Raw genomic sequence first — 14,833 nt, 5'->3', positions numbered from 1 at the left:
TTTTATGACTGGATAAAGCAGACATGAAATAGCATGGTAGTAGGGCAAAATGAACTTAGACTTAGTGCTCAGAATATGTTCATCCACAGAGCAAAAGATGAGACTGAAGAAGTTGGAGAAATACAAGTAAGAAGAGGTGGGAAAACTAAATATAATTTTAATACATGATTTTTTTTACCATCACATAAAAAGATTTGTGCACATTAAACCTAGATTGTCGAATCGTCAAATACTAAGCAATGGTGTGGAAATATGGAATGAGCCTTCCTGGGTTTTCCTCTTCATTTTCAGCATTGTAAGGAATATTTGAAAAAGGGGAAAGACAGCCTTACTGTGTAAATACATTTAATGAACATGAAACATTACTTTGTTTTTTTGCTGTATGAACATGAACATGACAACTCTTTTCCTGAAGGATTGAAGTCATAATCTCCAAGTGTTTACCATTAACATGTGAACTAAAGATGTGAAGATTTTTAGTGCAAAGTTTCTTCCTAGTGCTTACTTAGTAAAAGGTCTGTAAGCTATGTCAAAACAGCTTAAACTGTCTTATTTAATTTGGCACCTTCAGTTCATTTGCATTAAATAACAACCAACTACAGAGATATTGCTTATTTTTATTTGCTTATGTTTTATCTTTTTTACTTCTCTGCCATATTTCCATCCCTCCTTCAACTTTCCACTTATATATTGTACACTCCACAAAGCAATTTACAGATTCTTTTCTCTAATAATGTCTCCTGTTATGTAATATATGGATACACTACAGATTTTTAGGCCAATTGTTTAATTGCACAGCATACATAAATAGCAATGAAAAGTGAGTTTCGCTATGTGCAAGAGGGATCAAAAGGCTGGATGGAAAGAAGAGTTTTCCCAGCTGAAGTAGAACTGTAGCTAGGTTTAGAAGATTTAGGTTGGATTGGGGAAAGAAAAAAAAAGAACCTCTGTCAGGGAAAATGAGGGGCAGAGCATTGATCATTTCAAGGAAAACCAGGGTAGAAGATTGTAAAAGTGTTTCTGATTTATCACTGTCCCACTATGTAAGGGAATGCTATTTCTGCACCCCTTAACATCAGCCTCGTCACGTGATTTGCCTTGATCAATGAAACAGGAGTATAGGTAATGTGTCAACTTCCAAGAAGAAACATTAAAAGCTGCAGCTTGACTATCTCATGTCTTTTGTAGTTCCTGCACCACATGAGCTTCATATTCCAATAGAGCCTGCTCCTTTAGCCTCTCTTCTGAGTAAAGATAAGACAGAGTAAAGCTGGATTTGGAATTCACAAAGGGTTCTGTAAAGGCAAGAAATAAACATCAGTGGTAACAAACCACTGACATTTGAGAGTTGCTTAGTAGCTGATTGACAACTTCAATATATTATTTTGACTAAAACATAGAGTTTGCATCGTAGAGTTAGTTGAGGGGTATAAATGCATAAAGATAGGTTAGAGCAAGACCAGATATAGCCTTGAATGCTAGGATAAAATATAGTTTATTGTGTATCTTAGAGTAATATTTGATCACTTGAGAAATTATTAGTGTAAATATGTGTTTTCTAGATTTCTAGGTATGAGGATTTGGACATTCCAATATTTAATGTAAAGCTATTCATTCTGGTTATGTATTTAGTGATTTTAACTCAAGTTACGCAAGTTACCTTCTGGCTAGTAAGTCTACTTGCCATTGTTCAATAATGATTATGAGGGATTTGTGTGGAGAGTGAAAAAATTTACCTGCATTTTGAGTCTTTAAATTGCTTGTCTCCTTTTATACTAATAATCAGTTTGGAAATAGCTCAGCTTCTTTAAAGAACCAAAGATAACTATTATATATCTTTTTGAAGTTGATAGATAGTAATTTTAAAAAATGTATTTTCACTAGTAATGCCATGAAGGATGCAGTGCCCAACCTCCCTGATCAACAACTTTCATGGTTCCCACTTCAAAGTGAGAAAGATGTACATGACCCCTTAAATTGCTGTAAAGGACAAGCAGAAGGTAGAGCAGAGCTCTCTTTCAACTTCACGCTGGGCCAGTTAGGTGCTGCATGGTAGATCATGCCTTTATAATAGCTGTAACACTTGGTTTTGTCCTCAAGTTATTTCCTTGGAGCTGATTTTTGTCACATGATTTTCTATCTAATTAATCTGAATGGGTATTCAACATATTTTAAATGGAAATTAATCACTGTAAATTACACAAGTAATCTACCTAGGGACTTCTCAATGGAAGGAGTGCAAACATCAACCTCCACTTTGAGGTTTTATCCCAATATATTCTACCCATACAGGTAGTATACTTTCAGGTCTTAACAGGACTGATAATCCCCAGGGTAGCAATCCCAGTAATGGACTTGCACTTTTATTGATGGCAAGAATTGTGTAACAGGTCCTTCTAAAAAGATAATGAGGAAAAAAAGGGGAGGGATCAATTTAGTGTTTAAGAAATATATTTCCTCGCTACGTTTTTAAGTGGCATGCTATAAAAATGGGTCTCAAAATTATTCAAAAATATATTTGTTCAATAAATTCTCTTGAACATAGTCTGACTTCTTTCTTAAGTAATTATTTGGTTGTCTATAATATGCTCGAACTTTAGTGTTAATTAATAAGGTTTGCAAGTAGAGTTTCTGGCACATATTCGAAGTTCTGTCCAATGAGGTCTTTATTGACTAAAGGCTATCAGGCAATTTCCCAACAATATGCGTTTACAAATTAGTAGCCACAAATCAGGCCCCATAGTAAGGTGTATATTACAAAAATGAGTTAACCATGGACGGATGATTATAAAGTTGCAGCTATTACTGTTTATTGCTTTGATGTAGTAGAAGGGGAAAAGAGATGTGTGATTTTCCTTATTAACAAATTTAATTAACTTTTAATTGATTTCTAGGAAGATAAATGTTTTCATTATTGCATCATACACTGAGCTGCTTGACTAGATATTAAACATCAATGCAAAGTCTTTGACAGTACTGCTGATAATAAGAGATTCTATGTTTGGTTATCTTGTTTAATATCTACATATTCATCTATAATAGTAAATAAGTAAAACTGCTTTGCTCAGCCAGCTTATGTTGCTTAACTTATCTTACCTTATTCATGCTCCTTAATTTAATGGGGACATAGAAATAGATAAGGAAATAGCTCTGCATTTTACATTTTATTCCCTTTGTCTCCATTAGATGTGTGTCTCAGTCACCTTAAAATTTTTAGAGTAGTTTTCTGGGGGATATGGTAGTCTTTTACTCCATAAGCATCAAATATACCTCTTGCCATGGTAGCTATGAATTCAATGAATTAAGTGGTCATAGATTCAGTCACAGTGTGTGTGTAGTTGACATATCATAATTTATACTAATTTAAACTGATTTTATAAAATTATGAAGCTCTATTCATGAGAATGACCCACTTAGTATTTACTGTCAGTCTGCTTGATGAATATCTGCTTGGATATTTTCTCTAAAAACTCCTATCAGGCCAGGCGTGATGGCAGACCCCTATAATCCCAGCACTTTGAGAGGCCAAAGTGGGAGGAATGCTTGAGCCCAGACATTTAAGACCAACCTGGGCAACAAGGGGAAACCCCTTCTCTAATAAAAACACCAAAAATTAGCCAGGTATGGTGGTATGTGCTTGTAGTGCCAGCTACTCAGGAGGCTGACGGGGGAGGATCATGTAAGCCTGGGAGGCAAAGGCTGCAGTGAGCCTAGATGGCACCACTGCACCCCAGCATGGGTGACAGAGCAAGACCTGTCTCAAAAAAAAAAAAAAAAAGAAAACTCATCATAAAATATAGATTGCTATATATTTATATATAGCAATATACACACACTTGCACACATGCAGGCACACACACAAACATATATTAAGATTAAAGATGTTGAGATGGGGATACTATCCTGGATTGTTCAAGGGAGTGTTGTGTAATCATACATGCCCTTAAAAGTCGAATAGGATGGCTGAAGAGTAGATCAGAAAAATAACATGGAAAAAGATGGAGGGAGGGATTCAATAAATGTAAGAGGAGCTTGACCACCATTGCTGGCTTTAAAAATGGAGGAAATGTGTCATGAGCCAAGGGATATGGGGACCTCTAGAAATTGGGGTTATTCCTCACATGACAACCATCAAGGAAGTGGGGATCCCAATTCTACAAACTCCAGCAACTGAATTCTGTCAACAACTTGAATGAGCAAGGAAATTCTTTCTCCTTAAAGCCTCCAGAAAGAATCATAGCTCTAGTGAGACCGTCTTTAATTTCTGAATTATAGAGCTTTAAAATAACAAACTTGTTTTGTGTCAGCTGCTAAACTCAAGATAATTTATTATGGGAGCAAAAACAAAACCATTTTAGCTATGTTTATGTATGTTCCCTGGTGGATATACAATTAAGCAGCTGGACACGTATAAAACACACATACACACCTACAGCCACATCAGTCAAATTGAACCGTTCTACCATAATAAATATTCAGTTATATGGGTCAATAAAAATAACTTGAACGAGAGTCATTTAAACTGCTAATTGCATAAATGATTGATTTTGTGATCTTAAGATATTTCATAGAAAAAGTGACTGAAAATTTTAAGGGTATTATTGTTAAGAAACAAGACATATTTATATTTTGTTACTGGATTATAATTTTTTGTATTTACTTGATGAGTAATTTCAGACCAAAAAATAGTTCACCCTTTTTTTTTTTGGTGAAAAAGGGAGACAGCGTGTGTTTGTTTTTTTTACTAAAATGACCAGCTTGACTGATTAGTCAATAATTCTTAATACAAATTATGGGCAAAGTATAAAAGTAAAAGAAACTATTTCAACAAAAACTATTCAACTCTGTCACGGTATTTTTTTCCCTTAAGGTGTTTTTGCAATTCTTCTATCTTTTCTCAGAATTAAACCTCAAGAGATGTTAAACTCTCAGGGGCAGTTGTGTTTTGATAAGTCAAAGAGACAAATCCTGCTGAAATGCTTGGCGTTATGACACACAGGAGCACCGTTGTAAACATGATTTTCACATCTTAGACATTACTGTTTCAAAGAAGGCACAAACATTCAGCATCCCCCTCCTGAATGTTTTACCAGTGCCTGTAAAACTGAGTATACAACTGATATGTGCTGTTAAAATACATCATATTGCATTCCATGCTTTGTGGACCTGGAGTGACTATTGTGTACTCATAAGGCAGCTGAGTGTCTTGTTTTCTTTTCTTTCCTTGTTGACAGTTTGGGGCATAATTATATAAAGTTTTACAGTTTCTAAGATTTATTTCAGTTTCTTTTGCATGGAACTTTTCAAAAAGTATATAGTAGCTGATAATATATATTGTGATGCATAATTTGTATCACAATTGAGTTTTAGCTAAGACTAATTCTTATTACATTTTATTAAAAGAACATTTACTCAATATTTTCTCATTTTAGTTGATGCAAAATGATTTTTCATGACTTCAAATTTTTAGCAAATATAGGTATGTTATCAAAATTTTCTGTTATGTGGAGATGTGTATTTCTGTTATGTGGAGATGTGTTATGTGAAGAAGTGTCCCTCGAAGGCAGATTACAGTTAGTACAGTTTTACTCCTTTTTGGCTTTTGGAACAGATTGAGTTTCAAATCTGTTTCATTTCATCTAATGTTTATTAATTCCGCAAGCCTTTGTTAAGTAGTTTTGTAAATGAGGTATCCTGTTAAGAACTGAGACATTGAGATATTTGTTTCTTGTGTAACCTTCTGTAAACCACGGTTTTCTTATTTGGTAAAATGAGATTAATAATATTTACTCATAAGAACATCATGGGAATTGAGGTTATACTTATAAATATTTATCATAAATATTATTAATAATATTTATGATAAACATGTAAATAATATAAAATGTTATTATAAACAAATATGCCTATTATTACTAAACATATATAAATATGAAAATGAATATATAAAGTGAGCAAAAACCTACAGAATCTTGAATTGTCACTCAGCAGATTATGTTAAATGAATTAAAAACAAAACTTTTTCTCACTTTAGAATTCAAAAATGTTTAAAAAATTTAAGACAAAGATTCAGTATTTTTATAATATGAGTTTTCTGTCATAGGATTGTTATTGCTAATGACATTATCAGGTTTCGTTATGTTAATTTTAAATGAAGAATATTAAACTATAGTATTTTTCTTGTTTTAGATTATATATTGTATTGTCATTGTCATTTCTTCCCTAGAGAGCAAAATAATACTTGGTTATAAAAATGCCATAGTTTGTTAACTATCACCTTCATTTACAGTAGCCCATCAAAACTTACGTGATTTTTTTTTTCATTTTATTTAATAGGCAACAGACCCTGATGCTGGAATAAATGGTCAAGTGCACTATAGTTTGGCTAACTTTAATAATCTTTTTCGTATCACATCCAATGGGAGCATTTACACAGCAGTGAAGCTTAACAGAGAAGTCAGGGACTACTATGAACTTGTTGTTGTGGCAACAGATGGAGCAGTGCACCCTCGTCATTCAACAATAACACTGGCCATCAAGGTTTTGGACATTGATGATAATAGTCCTGTGTTCACCAATTCAACATACACTGTACTTGTTGAAGAGAATCTGCCAGCTGGGACCACGTTCCTTCAAATAGAGGTGTGTGGAAAAAGCATTTATTCCGTGAATCCTATATTATGACATCTGCTATTAGGGTTTGTTTGCCAAAATTAGTAGGCAAAAATTCAACACACCAAGCTGGATTTAAATTTCAGATGAACAATGAATACATTTTTATTATTTCTCCAAATTGCATATTGTATTTTGTGTGGCAACCCTACTTTAACGATATCCCAAAAATTAAGGAGAGGAAGGTCTATTTGTAAGAAATTTAAAAAATACTATTTAATAGATTTTTTAATTTACAAAAGTAATATTCTGTTTATCACAACAGTTGACAATACAATAGTTTATGAAGCAAAAGTTAATAATCTCCCACATAGTGCCTCCAGAGTGCTCAACATTAAATTTATTTCACATTTGTTTTTGTGTTCACACAAATATCAAAAAAATGTGTATGCATATAAGTATGTATTTGTGTGGGTTGTACATATATAACATAGATTTGTATACACAGAAAAAAACTATAGATATTTATGTATTGGTTTCCCTCATTTTACAGATATTGTTATACCATTATTCTGTATTTTTTTGCATTCAATACACAAAGGCATCCTCTAATAATCTAACTCTCCTTTGTAATGACATCTCTGTCAAGCCTCTTTTTTTAAGTTTTCAACTATACATTACTCAAAGTCTTGAATATTTTGGTTCAGTAGGTTATGCTGATCCATAAATCTGTGTTTTTAAGCAACCACCTCATTTAGTATTGACTCAGTTGGTCTAGGAGGTATATTTTGAAAAAAAAAAAAGTAGTCATTTTTCCACCAGCAGTTCGCAACTTGATATTTTTAGCACAGTTTTCCAGAATTTGTATTCATTCCATAATTGAACTCAGCAAATGTTTACTGAGGCAATAAATATGAACAAATCTAAATAAGGCAAATACTGACCAGGAAGAGAACCATTATCCATTCATCTATTCCACCATTAATTTATCAATTCATTAATTCATTTATTTAACAAATGTATCTTCAGTGTGTACAGTATGGCAAGTCTTCTGCTAGACTTGGGGTATACAAAGGTGAGCAAGACAAATTTACTGCTTTCTTGGAGTTTTCATCCTGGTTTAGCAATCTGTCAAGAAAATTGGTAGTTAAAATACATGTCCTCAGTATAAAGGGCCTAGGTATTAGAGGTGGAGCTCCTAACCTAATCTTAAGGCAAAGAGAATATTTGCTAGAGATGGTTAACTGAGGGACAAATAAGAGCTATTCAAGCAGCAAAGGAAGAAAGATTGTTTAAGATAGTAGGGAAAAAAACCTGCTCAAAATCATGGAAGAAGGGAGTGTGAGGGGTGGGGGGCTAAAGGTCTAGAAAATGTAGTGGCTCTTACCACATTAAGGATAATGGTGTTGTTTGAAAATTTAGTTAAAAAACAAAAGGATTTTAAGCAGGAAAAATCACATAATAAAATATATGCCTTAATGGCATCTTTCTGATTGTTAAGTCAATAAATGATTGGAGGGGACCAAGGCTGAGGTTCACGTAGGAGGCATTTGCATTAAAAAATGCACATTCCAACAGACTCTGAATCTTCCCCATTTTCATTCTTACTCTATTCCGTATTCTGTACCTGAGGTGCATTTGCTAGTCTGTACTGCTGAATGAAATAGCCCTTCTACAAGACTCCCATGAAAACCCATCCTTTCAGCTAAAGGACATCATTCCCAATTTAGAACATCTTTTAGATGGCATGTCACATTTTTTCCTTTCTATTTTAGTATTTGTGTCTTAGTTCTTCTCTGAGACCATGACTTGGAGGGCAGTAATTATGTTTTCATTTATCTTGGTGCTCTCTACAGCACCTTGAGCATAACTACTACTCACATATTAGTTAAATGAAGGGAAATATAGTAGAGTGATCTCTAGAGATGTATTATAGGATCCTTGTGAAAAAGAATTACTACTTATATTTTCTTGGTTTTCTTATAGTACTTTAGCCTTCTATTATGTTTGTGGAAATCACTCAGTATTTATTTTTATTTAAAATATTTTTTCATGATTATTAAATCAGCAGAAAATAAGACACAATCATTTAAGACAATATTTATTTCTTTACTGTGATATAATTCATTTAGTGTTTTTTCAAGTTAAATAGATATAGTAATAACATCAGAAATGACAAAATATTATGGGAAGATTTCTCTCTCTCTCTCTCTCTCTCTCTCTCTCTCTCTCTCTCCACCCCCACCCCACTCCCTCCTTTCCTGCCTCCCTCCATCTTTTTCTCCCCTATCCCTCCTTCCCTCTTTCTGATAAATTATTAAATAATGTGCTTTTCTTTTAAAATGTGTCTCCTTGCCTTGTTAAATTCATGCTGTCCTAGGTACTGACACGTGACTTCCATCCTTCCTGCATTTCTTTATTTTGGTAAGATCACTAATATAACCAGTCTTCTGCCTATTACAGGCCAAGGATGTCGACCTTGGAGCAAATGTGTCTTACCGGATAAGAAGCCCAGAAGTGAAGCACCTTTTTGCACTACATCCATTTACAGGAGAACTATCCCTTCTAAGGAGTTTAGATTATGAGGCATTTCCAGACCAGGAAGCAAGTATCACTTTTCTGGTAGAGGCCTTTGATATTTATGGAACAATGCCACCTGGTATTGCTACTGTCACAGTGATTGTAAAGGTAAGGACTAGGAATGACATCTGGTTGCCTTCTTTGCTCTCTCTACATGTAGGTTTTGTTTCTTACATTATACCTATAATATGTTTTGATAACAATTACGGATGACACAGTGGTACCATACCCAGAACATAGATCTTCAAATGGGAAATATTTATGAAGACAGAAGAAATAACTATATTTTTGACTATAAAAGATAAATTTGAAAGAGTCACTAAATATGAGTATAAACCCCATGGAAGTTTGAGTCTGCCACTAGCTCTGTGACTTCCATCAAGTCATAACTTCTCTAGACTAGATTTTAGTTCAGATTCCACAGCATCAGGCATAATTATTTGGTACAAATCCCTCAACTAAAAAAATTTTGCAAATGACTCTGAGGTGCCAAGAGTTCTTAGGCCATAAAATTAATTTAGTTTTGAAACCCACACCTCTGGAATGAAATAAGCTTCCAAGTCAGATGGAACTGGGGTTAAATTCCAGCTTAACGCTTTTCAAGCTCTGTGACCTTGGAGATTTTGTTAACTTCCCTGGATTTGTTATCTCATTTACAATAATACCCTGTGCCAGATGTTTGCCTGAAAGAGCATGGCATTTTTAACCTTTTGAAATTCTAGTGATTTTTAAGGGACAACTTAAAAGTATATATGAGAAGAAGTACTATAAGTTGATCAGTTCTTATATAGTAGTACATACAAAGATTATCTGAGCATCATCTTAAGCTTTCAGATTTCTCTACTCCTTCCCCAAAAAAGGACCTGTCCCATGGGGACCATCAGAAACATCAGCATTTTAGAAAAGTACAGATGATTCTTACACAAGATGTCTGAATATCCCATGTTGAGAAATTTATTTCAATTACAAATATACACATACAAAAATCCTTGAGTAACTTTACTATATGAGGATAGCACTAAAAAATGACCTTACATGACATTGATTTCTTAGGTGATACAAAGTAAAAGTTCATTCATTATGAGGGTATGCTGAAATAAAATTTGTTTTGGTGAGAGAAGAAAATAGAAACTTGAAAGTGTTCTATTTAAATTGGGTTTTCTGGTCCCTGAATGGATTTTGAATGATGAAAAAGAGCTGATAAGAAAGAAACAGAGATACACAGAGCAAGGGCAGTGGAGGGAGGAAAAAGACAGAAGATCTATAAGATAAATGAACCACTTGCAAAGAAGCTTATAGAGTATTTCAGTGACCATGTATAAAGTAGATGAATACAAGTAATTAATTGAATAAACAGTTTAACTTTAGTATAGATGTTTTGATTTATATTTTATTCACAGTTGTATCTATGTTCTACCCCCAAGAATATAATTGATAATTATGGTTCGGATTTTACAAGGTGACCATAGAAATTGAATTTCTATGTTAAAAAGAATGAAATCTGTGGGCTTAAATGTGGAAAGATGTGGACATTTTTAATAAGTGTTTAGTTGCAGGATCATACCATAGGATTGGAATAAAATCTTGGCCACCACATATTGTGTACTACGTGGTGATGCTTTCATATAGTCACTAAAAATGTGTAAGAGCTGAGTGGGATCAAAGTTACCTTTACCAGCTTTGTTAGGTTATCTAATCCTGGAGATCATGCAGATAACCTTAGTCACCTACGTTCACTTAAACTTTGCCAGTGTTATGTTTTCAGGTTGTGTTTTGTTCCCATCAATGCCTTTTCATTTGTTCTTTGGAAGTGGCTACAGTTGCAATCCATTATGTGTTTAAGGTGAATTGTTTAGCAGAATTTACCTGTGATAAATTACTAACAATTCCATATCATTTGGATTTTGTTGGCTACTTGAAGACTGTGGGAAGGTGCACATATACTTCTCCCTAAAAATAGGACAGAGTTCCTGAAGATTACTCCCTTTTCCTTTCTTTTTTTAAATGTTTTATTTTAGTGGTCTGTACATTTATGTGAGATCGTTCTGCAATACTTTTTTATGGCTGCATAGTTATTCCATAGCACATATGTGCCACATTTTCCTTATTCAGTCTACCATTGATGGACATTTAGGTTGGTTGATTTCATGTCTTTACTCTTGTTTATCATTTAATAATGATACATGTTCATATGGCTTTATGGTACAGCAATTTATTTACCTTTGAGTACATACATATAAAAATGGGATTGCTGAGTCAAATGGTCATTTTGCTTTGAGATCCTTGAGAAATTGCCAAACTGCTTTTCACAATGGCTGAAGAAATTTACATTTCCAGCAGCAGTGTTATAAGTGTTCCATTTTCTCCCCAACCTCTCCAGCATGTCTTTTTTTTCTTTTCTTTTCTTTTTTTTTTTTTTTTTTACTTTTTAATAGCAATTCTGATGGTGTGCAATGGTATCTCATTGTGGTTTTGATTTGCATTTCTCTTATGATTAGTGATAATGAGCATTTTTTTCATATGCTTGTTCACCATATGTATATCTTGTTCTGAAAACTGTGTGTTCATATCTTTTGCCCACTTTTTAAGGGGGTGGTTTGCTTTTGGCTTACTGATTTGTAAGTTCCTTATAGATTCTGGATATCAGACCTCTGTCAGATGCATAGTTCGTGTGCATTTTTTTCCATTCTATAGGTGGCCTGTTTACTCTGTTGATAGGTATTTTTGCTATGCAGAACCTCTTTTGTTTAATTAAGTCACATTTGTCAATATGAGTTAAGTCACACTTGTTGTTACAGTTGCTTTTGGCATCTTTGTTGTCAAATCGTTGCCTAGGCCTATCTCCAGAATGATATTTCCTGGGTTATCTAACAGTGTTTTTATAGTTTTAGGTTTGACATTAAAGTCTTCAATACATTTTGAGTTGAATTTTGTACATGGTGTAAGGAAAGGGTCCAGTTTCATTTTTCTACATATGTCTAGCCAGTTATCCCAGCACCGTTTGCTGAATAGGGAGACCATTCCCCATTGCTTGTTTTTATTTACTTTGTTGTACATCAGATGGTTATAATTATGCAGCATTATTTCTGGGTTCTCTATTCTTTTCCAGTGGTCTTTGTGTCTGTTTATGTACCAGTGCAATGCTGTTTTGGTTGCTGTGGTATTGTAGTATAGTTTGAAGTCAAGTAACATAATGTCTCTAGCCTTTTTCTTTTTTTTTTTTTTTTTTTATGAGACAGAGTTTCGCTCTTGTTACCCAGGCTGGAGTGCAATGGTGTGATCTCGGCTCACCGCAACCTCCGCCTCCTGGGTTCAGGCAATTCTCCTGCCTCAGCCTCCTGAGTAGCTGGGATTACAGGCACGTGCCACCATGCCCAGCTAATTTTTTCTATTTTTAGTAGAGATGGGGTTTCACCATGTTGACCATGATGGTCTCGATCTCTTGACCTAGTGATCCACCCACCTCGGCCTCCCAAAGTGCTGGGATTACAGGCGTGAGCCACCACACCTGGCCTCTCCAGCTTTTTTCTTTTGCTTTGGATTGCCTTGGCTATTTGAGCTCATTTTTGTTTTGATATGAATTTTAGAATGCATTTTTCTAATTTGGTGAATAATATCATTAGTAGTTTGATCAGAATAGCATTGAATCCTTAATTTGCTTTGGGCAGTATGGCCATTTTAATGATATTGATTCTATCCACAAGCATGGAATGTTTTTCAATTTGTTTCTGTTATCTTTGATTTCACTGAGCAATATTTTTTATTCTTATTGTAGAGATTTTTCACCACCTTGGTTAGTTGTTTTCCTAGGAATTTTGTGTGTGTGTGTGTGGCTATCGTAAATGGGATCGCATTCTTGATGTGGCCCTCAGCTTGGATGTTGTTGGAACATTGAAATGCTGTTGATTTTTTTACATTGATTTTATATCCTGAAACTTTGCTGAAGTTGTTTATTAGATCAAGGAGCTTTGGGGCAGAGACTATGGGGGTTTTCTAGGTATAGAATCATATCATCTGCAAACAAACAGAGGTAGTTTGACATCCTCTCTTCCTATTTGAATGGGTTTCATTTATTTGTATTGCTTTATTGCTCTGGCCGGGACTTCCAGTACTATGATGAGTGGGAGTGATAAGAGAGGACATCTTTATCTTGTTTCTCTTTTCAAGGGAAATGCCTCCAGCTTTTGCCCATTCAGTATGATGTTTGCTGTGCTTTTGTCATAGATGGCTTTTATTATTTTAAAGTATGTTCTTTCAATGCCTCGCTTGTTAAGGGTTTTTAACATAAAAGGATGTGGAGTTTTATTGAAATCCTTTTCTGTGTTTATCGAGATGATCATCTAGTCTTCATTTTTAGTTCTGTTTCTGTGGTGAATCACTTTTTTTGATTTGCCTATGTTGAACCAACCTTGCATCCCACGCATAAAACCTACTTGATTGTGATGGACTGGCTTTTGATGTGCTGCTGATTGGTCTGTATTTTGTTGAAGATTTTTGCATCTGTGTTAATCAAAGATACTGGCCTGAAGTTTTCTTTTTTTGTTGTGTCTCTACCAGATTTTGATATCAGGATGATTTTGGCCTTAGAATGTGTTAAGGAGGGATGCCTCCTCAGTTTTTTGGAATAGTTTCAGTAGGGATGGTACCAGCTCTTCTTTATACATCTGGTAGAATTTGGCTGTGAATCCATCTGGTCTTGGACTTTTCTTGCTTGGTATGCTGCTCTGTTTTTTACTGATTCGATTTTAGAATTCATTATTGATCTGTTTAGGGATTCAATTTCTTCTCAACTCAAACTTGGGAGGTTGAATGTTTACAGGAATTTATCCATTTCCTCTTGGGTTTCTAGCTGTGTACATAGAGGTGTTCATAGTATCTAGGGTTCTTTTATATTTCTGTGGGGTCAGTGGTGATGTCCGTTTTCATTCAGTTAGTCATTTCTGATTGTGTTTAGTTGGATCATCTCTTTTTTCCATATTTGTCTAGCTATTCATTTATCTATCTAATTCTTTCAAATAACTAATTCCTAAATTCATTTATCTTTTTTATGGCCTTTTGCATCTCATTTTCCTTCAGTTCATCTCCAATTTTGGTTATTTCTTGTCTCCTGCTAGCTTTGATGTTGGTTTGCTCTTTTTTCTCTAGTTCTTCTGATGAGGTGCTAGATTGTTCATTTGATATCTTTCTGACTTCTATAATGTGGGCATTTTGCACTTTAAATTTCCTTCCTACCACTGTTTAATCTATGTTCCAGAGATTCTGATATGTTGTATCTTTGTTTTCATTAGTTTGAAATATTTTATTTCTGACTTAATTTTATTGTTTGCTCAGAGATCATTCAGGAACAAGTTCTTTAATTTCCATGTAATTGTGTGGTTTTGAATGTTTTTCTTACTGATTTCTGTTTTTATTGCACCATATTCAGAGAGTATGGTTGGTATGAGTTTAGTTTTTTTCAATTTGTTACAGATTGTTTTTAAGTTTTAGAGTATGTGCCATGTGGTGATGAGAAGTATGTATATTCTGTTGTTTTAAGGTGGAGAGGTCTATAGATGTCTATTAGATCCATTTATTCAAGTGTTCAATTCAGGTCCTAAATATCTTTTTTACTTTGTCACCTTGATCATGTGTCTAATACTTT

At 34.2% G+C, this 14,833-nt stretch overlaps 1 protein-coding gene across 1 annotated transcript in view; it reads left to right on the top strand.

The window, feature by feature from the left end:
* Positions 1–14,833, top strand: part of PCDH15 (protocadherin related 15) — a 965,496-nt gene that overhangs the window by 770,174 nt on the left and 180,489 nt on the right. The window contains exons 19-20 of the mRNA XM_064374141.1: positions 6,337–6,642; positions 9,076–9,300. Coding sequence (XP_064230211.1) covers positions 6,337–6,642; positions 9,076–9,300 — 531 coding nt within the window. The remainder of the gene's footprint in view (positions 1–6,336; positions 6,643–9,075; positions 9,301–14,833) is intronic.

Source organism: Aotus nancymaae, unplaced genomic scaffold, assembly GCF_030222135.1.
Source record: "Aotus nancymaae isolate 86718 unplaced genomic scaffold, 86718_ANA_hifiasm-v0.15.2.pri h1tg000010l, whole genome shotgun sequence".
Lineage (NCBI taxonomy): Eukaryota > Metazoa > Chordata > Mammalia > Primates > Aotidae > Aotus > Aotus nancymaae.
The sequence above is the reverse complement of the archived record's forward strand: the minus strand, read 5'-3'. Positions and strand labels throughout refer to the sequence as shown.